At 52.0% G+C, this 11,022-nt stretch overlaps 1 protein-coding gene across 7 annotated transcripts in view; it reads right to left on the bottom strand.

Moving 5' to 3' along the window:
* Positions 1-11,022, bottom strand: part of ARSG (arylsulfatase G) — a 118,284-nt gene that overhangs the window by 25,315 nt on the left and 81,947 nt on the right. For 6 of the 7 annotated variants that reach the window (XM_081272698.1, XM_081272697.1, XM_081272696.1 and 3 more), the window contains exon 9: positions 1,539-1,647. The exons of the other annotated variant lie outside the window; for it this stretch is intronic. In XM_081272698.1, the coding sequence (XP_081128824.1) occupies positions 1,539-1,647 (109 nt within the window). The remainder of the gene's footprint in view (positions 1-1,538; positions 1,648-11,022) is intronic. 7 annotated transcript variants of the gene reach the window in all.

Raw genomic sequence — 11,022 nt, 5'->3', positions numbered from 1 at the left:
GAACTCATTTCCTGGGGCCACCCAACCATCCCCTCCATCCATCATCACCCTCCAAGACCCTCAATTAACAGGACAGCACAGCTCGGTTGTCAGCGACGCTGCCCAAGGGACTGCAGAGCTGCTGGGGCGGGTGCAGCCCAGCCTGCGAACCCTTGGCCCCTCTGGATAAGCACTCACACTACACCCAAGGCAGCCCGCCTGGCCTTCGTCCCAGCCAGCCTGACATCACAGATTCCAGGCTGTGACACTGTTGTCATATCTACTGGCACCTGCTGACAGCACACTGCATCCTCCTGATTGCACAGGGCTGACCCCAAGTTCCTGAGGGCCCCACAGGCTGCCGGGGATGCTGCCTACCCATCCCCCACTCCGAGCTGTGTACTCCTCCTCCTTCCCCTGGCCTCCAGTCTCTCCCCGTGTCCCTGTTGGGTCTGGGGATGCTGGAGGGAGCCAGGGACTCTTGCTTTCCTCTAATCTGCTGTGCTCATCATGCCAGAACCCCTCTGCAAGCCAGGTATGATGGCACCCGCCTCTAATCCCAGTGGCTCAGGAGGCTGAGGCAGGAGGATCACAAGTTTGAGGAGCTTCAGCAACTTAGGCTCTAAGCAACCGAGCAAGACCCTGTCACAAAATTTAAAATAAATAAATAAATAAAAAGGGCTGGGGATGTGGGTTAGTGGTAGAGCACCCTGGGTTCACTCTTCAGTACCAAAAAAAGGGAAGGAAGCAAAGAAAAGAAGTTCTGCAGCTGGGAACTGCTCTTGAACCAGACCAGACCCTGACACCATGAATGAGCCCTGGCTTCCACAGAGGGTCACGGCGGCTGGTGAAGTCAAGGCAGAACCACAGAAAAGATGTGCCCGGCTGAAACAGAAGTCCCCATGTAAGTCAGGTTCCATGGTGGCATTGCTCCCAGACTGACAATCCGCAGTCAAGTTCTCTGCCACAAAGTCGGGCTCTGGATCTGCGTTGGGCGAGGGGCAGCTACCGTGCAGCCTGCAGTGGCTTCTCTGAGCCTTGACTCATCAGAGGAGCTGCGCGGGCAGAGGTGGGAGAGCCACCTCACCCGAGGACCCATCCCCTACCGCAGCAACCTCCCTCCCCGGTCCCCTCCAGGGAAAGTGGGCATCTAGACTCCTTTCTTGGGACATCTGGGTGCCGGTGACATGCTGGCTTTTCACAGCCGACCCTGGGCCACCTCCCCCAAGCCCCACGGTGGACTAACAGGACCCCAGAGACGAGGTGCTGCTGCCTCCTCTGCAGCAGACACAGCCAGGACCCGACGCCGACCCATGTGACAACCAGGTCCCCTCTTCACTCAGCCATCATCCCCAGGGTGGCTGAGTCCCACCATACCTGCCTTGAACTAGCATAAGGAATTGCCTTTGGGCAAATCCCTCCTGCTACACCCCAATTCTGGAGGAATCTGGAATACTTCCAAGGAGGGTGCCACGAGCTTCCTGGACTCTCTGGCCACCCAAGCACCCACCACCATTCTGGCTCTAAACCCACATCACAAAGTCATTTGGGTCTCATACCTTAACAAAGCAGTGCTGGTGACGTTGGCTGGGACTGTGCCGGGCCAGTAAGCCAGGGCCGGGACCCGGTGCCCACCTTCCCAGGTGGTCTGCTTGGCTGGGCTTCCCCCTGTGAGAGGAGGCAGCTGGTTCGTGATCAGTGATAACCTGAGGCTTCGTTCCAGCTAAGAGCTAGTTTTTAGGAGAACAGCCCTCTCTAAGAGTTTTCAGGAATCCCAACAAAGAAAAGACTTTTTCAAAAAAGTAACCAGCCAGGCGTGGTGGCACGTGCCTATAATCCCAGCAGCTCAGGAGGCTGAGGCAGGAGGATCTTGAGTTCAAAGTCAGCCTCAGCAACTTAGCAAGGCGCTAAACAACTCGGTGAGACCCTGTCTCTAAATAAAATATAAAAAGGGCTGGGATGTGGCTCAGTGGTTAAGTGCCCCTGGGTTCAATCCACGGTACCAAAGAAAAAAGTAACTAGCTACTTTTCCCCAATTAGCTACTGTCTTTCAATACACACTTTTATTTTATTGGACTTATATGTAAACAAAAAACCTCACTCTGTTGAGTCATGTCATTTAATTCCATTCTGAAAACCTTTCCATTTTAAATTATCTTATTGGCTTATTAACTCGTTCCTCCTGGTAAGACTCCATCAGTCTTGTATACCCACGACACAGTAGGTGCATAACAAATCTTTGCTGAACAAATGAATTCCTCTTCCGACTGAGCATACTGCAGCTGTCTGTTTAGGATGAAGAACTACAGTTATTTAAAAAAGTGCAAGAGGGAGGACCTTCCCCAGCTCTTTCATTGTCTATGTGCCAAACCGATCCGGCCCAGATTGAATTGTTTTGCTTTGCTTTGCTTTGCTTTGTTTTTCCTTGAATTAATAACTTGTTCTGATGTCAAGGAGACAGTGACAGTCACAGTCCCAACCTCTGGTCTCTTGCGGGGAGGTCAGGATCATCTATGTGCAATCTATGAATTTCCACATTGGTAATTCGAGGGATTGTTTTTGTAACCACGAACTCAAAAGTGACCACCAGCGTAATGATAACCAGCGGGCTGGAAGAGATGAGGTCATGCTTTATGGAAACATCCTGAAGACATGTGGCACTGCATTAACCATGACCATCCTGCCCCTCCCACACACCCCGCCCTCATCCTGGTTGAGCCAGAGGCCAAGAATTCCACAAAGTTCGCGTGTAAAAATCGGTGCCAAGGCGAGCGCTGTCTGTGGCTTGCACACGCTTCGGTCATGCGACTTCCCCATGTTTGGCTGGTGTGAATAATAAAAGCAATGGAGGGCGGGGGTGGGGGTGGGCAGGGGAATCCAGATGAAGGCTTTGTCCTTGCGCACTCACATGGCCACCAGCCGAACCTTTGATGTCCCTGGCCCAGCACCCCACACCGGAAATGCTCAGCATTCTCAGGGCCTTCTCATCACCAGCTCTGGAAATCGCCCCCCGCCCCAGAACCCAAGAAGCAGATCACAAAACCACCCGGGTCCTAGGCCCTGTTTATGTTGAAGGGTGTGGGGCTCCAGAAACCAGCTGAAGTCGCTGCAGGCTGAGTGAGAAGCCCTTTGATCTCGCCCAGCGTTTCTCAAACACAGTCTTCCCATCCAGAGAATTCCTACGGAGTCTATTCCAAATATCCACGCACGTGGGGCAGAGAATCACGAAGTACAGGGAGCATAAACTCATTTCCATGTGGCCTTGGAATGCCGGAGGCCAAAAGGCCAGGAGCAAGCCTCACAGGTGCAAGGTGCTGAGGCTCTGTGGGTGATTCCCAGCCCAGGAGGGTCATCTCGGTGGACACCTGGAAGCCATGGCGCCTGGGGAGCTGCATGTCCACGGGGCACAGTGTTGAAATGGACCTGCATAACCTTTGAGGCCAGATGCTAAGAAAAGGTCAAAGTTTGGGTTCCAGAAGGCAAGAGCCACGGGTCTGTTCTGTGACATGCAGTGGGACACAGGGTTCAGTCCTGGACCCCAGGATGTTTCCAGAAGGGTCAACTGGCTCCTAATTAGTAAATATGCTAATTGTTCTTCACTCTTAGAGGTTCAGCTTGGTTGCCACGACCCTCTGTGCCACCCTTTTGCAGGTGACTGACCTTGTCAATATGTTTTTCAGAGAGAAGAATCTCGTTGTGTTGTCTTCTTTCAGCAAAGGGATGGCTGGAGGGATGGGGAGGAATTCAGCCAGTATTCAGCATGTAGGTGTCAGCAAAGCGGACAACACCCATGCAGAGATTCAGGGAGAAAGAGAACAAGATCGCTCAGCTCAGAGAAGACCCTCAGGGTGGCCACTCAGCGACAAATCTCTCTCTATGCTGTCAAGGCTGGTCAGTGAATCCAATTGCACCTTGCCTTAAACAGCAAGACCCAATTAGATTCTAGCTGCACTGGTCACAGGCCCCTAGACTCGGCTCTCAAGTGGGAATTTAGCTTAAGGGTCCCAAGTGTGGGCAATTATGAAAAAAATACTCATCACCCATAACATGGACACCATCCTGCTCCAAATCCCAGGTTCTTGGTGGCTGTGCTAGAGGAAGACAAAAAATGATCTGACTAGAATTCTCTGTGGGTCCCCAGGGCTCTGGAGTCTAATGACTAGCTGCATGCGCTTGCACAGAATCTTGTTTGCTGTGGTTTATCTTCACCAGCCATGGCCAAAGTCCAGAAGAGCTGCCCTGTCCCGCCAACGTTCTTCAGTGACCCATGCTCCTGCTCACAGAAACCCATTCTGAGTTAAGCATAGTATTAACATTACCAATAATCTCTCTTATTAATTGTGCCCTGACCAAACACCAAGTTAAGTGCTCCTAAGCATCATGTCAGGTTCTTCCCTGCACGATGCCATTGAATCCGTATGACAAACTTCCGAGCCAGGCACTCTTACCTCCATTTTTTTCAGGTCAGGAAACCAAAGTTCAGAGAAGTTCAATAATTCACACAAGGTCACCCAGCTAGCAAATGGTAGAATCAGAATCCAAAGCCAGGTCTAACTGCCTAGCCAACACCCTCCCCCTACTGAACCTTCTAGGGCAGCAATTCCCATCCATAAATGCAGTTAGAATCACTGGCGGAGCTTTTACAAAACTGCCCAGGCTAACGCCCCTTTCCTACAGATGTGATTTAACTGGCATGGACACCAATATCTTTCGAGGGTCTCCCAATGACTGAATGTAAGGGAGTGTCCATCCCTGGTCAGATCAGGAAGTGGACCCATTTCAAAACTAAATATAGCTTATGTCCTTCTGGATCACAGCCTTTCGATTGCCCACACCTTTACACTTTTATGCCACCACATCATAAATGTGACCTGATAAGTTACAGCAACAACAATACACGAGTCCACAAATTAAACTTCTGTGCCCTTCTCCCATTTCGAAAGCTCCTGCTTGGTTCAGATAAGCCTGAATACTTTGATCCAAGTTCACTGATCCATTAAAAAATGTGAGCGCCTTGCTTTTGAGCGTTAGTTGAGAGATGTTCATCTTATGGCCGTGAGAATGCATTTCGATGCATCTGTGGTTATTTACAACTCTAATTAAAGCAGAACCTCTTACTTAAAGAAATAAATATTTAGCCTCAGTAACCAAAATACAAACGGAACCATGATTCATGACTTTGCTTACTGCTTCTTCCCTGGCTACAGAAGTAAAGTGGCATTCCGCAACGCATCATGACAGGGGCCGACCGGGCAAGACTCACCCCTGCCTACGCCTGGGAATGGCAGCCTTTCTGCCATTCCTCACTGACTCACAGGGGCAGTGTCCCCCGGAAGGAGGTGTGCAAATGTCTCCATTCAGTAGAGTTACCCTGAGAGGACTGACTTCAGATTCCGACTCCTGGGTTCTATCCCCCCTGAAAAATCGAATTCAATAAGTCTGGGGTGGGGCTCTGGTTCTAGAAGATTCTAATGCCAACGGGCCAGAGACCAGAGTTGGAAGAGCACCAACAGGGTCATCAGGAGGATGCCTCTGGAGCCAGGCAGAGCTGAGTCCTAACTCCAGGGCCGCTCCTTCCAATTCCATGGCCTCGGGCAGTATCTGAAACCTCCCTCCGTTATCAAGCTTCTGGGCCGTGAGGTGGGGGGAGGCTCTTGTAGGTACAGGGTATGGGAACAGTCACCTAAGACCACGGATATGAAGTTCAAAGCAAGGTTCTTTGGTATAGAGCCTGTCCCCAAAGTGCCCAACAAATGCAAATTCCTCTCTCTCAAAAATAAAAGAATTATCTATAGGTAGAAAATAGCACAGGTGGGCTTAGAATGTGGCCCAGTGATGGAGCCCTTGCCTAGAGTGTGCAAGGCCCTGGGTTCGATCCCCAGCACTGCCAAAAAATAAAAATAAAAAAGAAGATGAACATGTGCATGCTCCGGTATGTCACCTGCCCGTCCCACGAAGGCATGAACATCTGTGGCTCCTCTGCACCCATGTCCTGAGGAATGCACATTCCATAACCTTCCAGAGAAGCCAGCTTGGTTTCTAAATATAGACTCGTGCCCTTACCAAGGACACCTGTGGCCTACTGGTTTTCTAGAAACACAGGGCTATTGCTGGCCCCGGGGTGGCCTTGAGCATGATACTGAGGACATTCCACCAAGCCCGGTGGCCCTCATCCAGAAAGAGACAGAGCTGGACTTTCGCTGGGTCCTCACTCGCAGGCCCTGCCCCGGCCGGAGCCAACAGCCATGAGCCTTGTCCCTCGCTGTCCCCTAGCATCTCTGACCTTTCCTTGCCCTACCCCCTGCCTCACGCTGGAGCGAAAGCCCAGAGCGCAGAGGCCTGTCCCAGTGGGGAGCGTTACGTAAGGCCCTGATAGCATCAGATTTCACCCAGCCAAGGCCTCCCAGAGGTGCCCACGCCAAACGCCACACAATGTTTCCTCATCACCCGGGAGGGGGGAACAGTTCTGCTCCTCAAACAAAACCAGGGAGGTTTCCAGACAGGAGCAGTCCTGGGGAGAACAAGGTGCCGGCCTGGCCGGAGGAGGAAGCAGGTTCAGAGTGAGACGGAGGCTGGCGCCCTGGCCGGGCCTCCTGCCCATGGGGCAGCGGGGGTGACTCCAGCCTTGCTCCTGGGGACAGGCCCCTGCATCCTGGCTCTTTTCTCCTCCTCCCGACGGCGGGGCGAGGGCGAGCCAAGGGCAGCATCCTCACTCCAGCACGGGCAGGCGAGAAGAGGACTCCAGGAGACGCTGCCTCATCCCATCAGCTGAGCCGCGGCTTGGCCAGGAAAGGGACGAGGAGGAGGGGGCCGGCCCGGGAACAGGGGAGGACAGCGCGTGGCCTGTCTAGCAGGCCGCCTTCGGGGAGAAAGAAGCGGGCCCGGTACTGTTTGTCCTACTCGTTGCGAAAACATTGACTGTCTTCTCTCCTTTGTGTGCTCTTGAGACCGGGCCCCTTGCTGCAGGAGGTGCAGGCTTCCCACTTTCTCCTCCTCCCGACGGAGGAACCTGGGTGAGGAAGAGCAGGTGGTCCAGAGGAACCCCAGCCCCTGACCCACGGAGTGGCTCCCACCCCACCACATGCAGGTTCCATGCAGGGTTTTGCCCAGCTTCCCAGAATCCCCGCAGGGTTCCAGGCCGAGAGGAGGAAGGAGGCTGTGGAAGAGTTGGCAGGAAGCTGGCTGGAATGAGCAAGTGTTTACCCCTAAGGAACTGCCTTTCAGAGTCGGCTCTCGGAGTCCCCTGAGAGTGGCATCCAGCCCCACCACGCAAGTGCTGTGCCCCACAGATACCTTATCATGTCACAGGTCTGTGACAAAGCCTTGCCCAAAATACAGTGTGGCCAGGAGATGACTCAAGGAGCCAAGTTTCCCAAGACAGAGGGCCCAGAACATGGTCACTGTGTTATTTAAGCCGCCTGGTTCATCCGCAGGAAAATCTTTCTCAGGGCATTTTCCGACCCCCCTTCAGCCCCTCTCTTGGTGGGGTACCGGTCCTTTCCGCTAGGAAGAAGCAGCAGTCTAACAGAGATTATCCGTGGAGGCCAAGCAGGAGGGTGGGTGGCCCAGGCAGTACCCCAGATGAGTCTCCCCACACTGAACGGGCGGTCCACGGGCCCACAGGACAGAAGAGGAAACCAAGCTTCCTACGCTGACGAGGTAGCAGTGGGGACTCTGGCCCGTCTGGGCCTCCAAAGAGGTCAGCTCTCTCCATGTTTCCACTGTGCCTCCCACGGACCTAGGAAGGCTCAGCCTGTCACAGGGGCTAAAGGCGTGTTCCTTAACAACCGAGAGGTTCAGAGCAGCTGAGCACTTGTTGGGATATAAAAAGGTCTGAGTAAGGGTAATTACATGGGCTGAGGACGAGGCCAGCAGAGGCCAGATAACACGGTCCCCTCGACTCCTGCCTTTCCTGGGGTCAGCCCTCCGTCCTCCTTGGCCTCGGTTTCCCCATCTGGCCCAGATGGTGAGTGCGATAAAGAGGTCTCTTCCCACTAAAGTGAGGCTGTTCCTGGAGAGTCTGTCTCTGGCTTCTCTGGTTTATAGTTTCTGGTTCAATGGAAATGAGTCCAGGGCCCCCGCTCCCTATTCTCAGCCCCACTGAGGTTAACTGAATGGTGTCCTGGGGGCAGGGGGTGGAGCGGGGAGCAACAGTCTGAAGGGTACAGGCTTTTCTCGGGAGTAAGACAATGTCTTGGAACCTCACAGACGGGGTGGTTGCACGACACTGTGAATGTGGTCAATGCCACCGAACTGGACAATTCAAAATGGTTCATTTAATGGGATATGAATTTCACCTCAATTTCTACAGTTAAATCATGTCATTTTCACTCTTAAACTCCATAATTTCACATTTCTTTAAAAAATTAGGACCCAAATCATTCTGCCTTAAAGAAAAGGCCTTCAAATACTGACCCTGTCTCTCCTTATTCTACCTGGATGCCACAGGCCCCAGATGTACAGACCCTGGGTGGCTCCAGAGAGCAGCTCCCGGCTGTGACGCTCCCTCCCTGCCCAGAACCTTCTCCCTACACGTCCCTGTCTGTCTCCTCTTCAGGCTTCAAAACTCCAACCACCAAGTGGAGGCCCATTTGCACTATTCAATGTGGCAGCCCCGGCCACGTGTGGAAGTGTGGCTAGTGTCAGGAACTGAGTTTTCATTCATTTTAATTTAAACAGGCACATGGGGTTAGTGTCTCCTATACTGAGCAGTGTTACTCCAGACAGATAGAGGGCTCTCGAATTTTAACCTGCATCATCATCTGAAGGACATGCTAACCCTCAGGCTGCCGGGACCCATCCCCCATGAAGAAGTTCTTGGTAGCACTAACGATACTGGTCCAGGGACCACACTTGACAACCATGAACCAGAGCTGGAAGTTCTAGACTTGGAGGACTATAGACTCCTAGGGTGTAGACATGGATGTCCTAAATTGGTTTTCCAAAGTGTGATGTCTAGATCAGCTACAATGGCATCACCTAGGACAGAAATGTAAAGCCTCCACGGCCAGCCTGGTCCTCCTGGGTCAGCACAGCATTTTGGCAGGATCCCTGACAGCCTGCCATTGCTTGAGGTCAAAGGCTTTGTTGATCTTTGTATCCCCAGCACTGAGACCAGGAAAGAATAGGTGCTCAAGAAATGCTTAGAAAAAGAAAGGAAGGGGAGATGGAGGTTACCCCGCTGGGAAATGTATTTCTTATTGGGTAAAATTTTCCAAAGAACAGGGCCCCAGTCTACATCCTGAAAGCACAGTCACTGTCTCAAAATGCATTATTAGCCGAGCATCAGGGCACACACCTGGAATCCTGGCTGAGGCAGGAGGATCACAAGTTTGTGGACAGCCTTAGCAACTTGGGAGGCCCTAAGCAACTTAGTGAGACCCCGTCTCCAAATAAAAAATTCAAAAGGGCTGGGGATATGGCTTAGTGGTAAGGTGCCCCTGAGTTCAATGCCCAGTGCCCCCCAAAAATCAGCTCACGCAACAAACCACTCCCAGATATACTGTATTCCTCTAGGCTATTTGCTTGTAGGAATTCAGTACATCCCCCCCACACTTCTGTCCTCCCCAGCATCTCCTCAGTTATCTTCAGGAATCAGAACTAAATCCCAGCCTTTTTGAACTGGAGGGAACCCCAAAGAGCCATATAGACACCAAAGGCCCAAGAGATAAAGTGGTCCAATCACTGCAGGTGAGGGTGAGGTCCGGCTCTCCAGACCCCTGACTCAAATCTCTGGACCCAAGACATGACCCCGGCCTGACAGTCCCTTGCTTGTGAAGTTCTCAAGGGACCCGATCCAAGGGTTGCCAGGTTGAAGCAGAAAAGTAAAAATGAATGACCAGCATCTCCTTCCCACCACCAGACGCCGGGGACAAGGAAGCCCAGGAACTAGGAGCAGCCCGTGAACTGACAGGATGTGAGTCCCCCTGTCTGGGGACAGCTAGGGGCTCCTGCTCAGCAGGGAGTGGGATCCCAGATTTAACACTCTGTCATGGACAGTCCTCGGTAGGGGCAGTCTTGTCTCAGAAGCCCTTGGATATAAGCACCTTCTAAAATTTAAATTTTATTTATTGTAGGGCTGGGGATCAAACCTAGCACTTCACACATGCTAGGCAAGTGCCCTACCACTGAGCCCCCGCCCCAGCCCTTTTAATATATATATATATTTTTTAATTTAGAGACAGGGTCTTGCTAAGTTGCTTGGAGCCTTGCTAAGTTGCTGAGGCTGGCCTTGAACTTGTGATCCTGCTGCCCCAGCCTCCAGAGCTGCTAGTATCACAGGTGCGCACCACTGCACCTGGCCTTGAGTTTTCCTTTAAATGGATGTATCACAATTTCTCTAGACACTCCTCTCTTGCTGATCTGGGGATTATACCCTGCTATTCTATATATATAAAAAAATGCTGCAATGACCACTCATTTTACATACATTGTCATGTACTTGGTTAATTATTTCCTTAGGTCGAATGCTCACAGGAGGAAGCAACGTATCAAAAGGCAACATATTTTTCCAGCCTTTGGTCCATATGCCATATTGTACCCAGTATGGCCCTGCTCTCAGAGGCTGAGGTCCTTGTGGGGAACTTTCCCAGAGCAGATGGGATCTGAGCTGGAGGCTGGAAGATGTTTAAACAGAACCTGAGCTGGAGGCAGGGTGGTGTAGCAGGGAGAGCACCAACGTTAACTGTGTGGCAAGCCTGGCTCTGTCTCATAAACTGTGTGACCTTGGGCAAGTTACTTAACCTCTCTGAGAGTCTGTCTTCATCTAGAAATGGAGTTGTTATTACTTACCTTTCACTTGCATAAGGGTCCATTCAATGTTTCTTGAATGAATGAAATAAATTAATGGCTAGGAGGAGGATGAAAACCGAAGACCAGGAAAGGAGAGGAGGAGAAGAGCAACGCATACTTATTGCAAGGTTTGTGGACTACCTCCTGAGGCCAAAGGCTGGTCCTCTTAGGGGCCTCCTGGGAGAGAAGGCTAGAAAGGCATGGTCCAGGCTGAACGGACCTTTGACCCCCATCCAGCTCGTTTCTTCCTCT

The sequence above is a fragment of the Spermophilus citellus genome (assembly GCF_964194105.1).
Source record: "Spermophilus citellus genome assembly, chromosome: 17".
NCBI lineage: Eukaryota > Metazoa > Chordata > Mammalia > Rodentia > Sciuridae > Spermophilus > Spermophilus citellus.
Note: the sequence above shows the minus strand (reverse complement) of the source record. Positions and strands in the feature narration are given on the sequence as shown.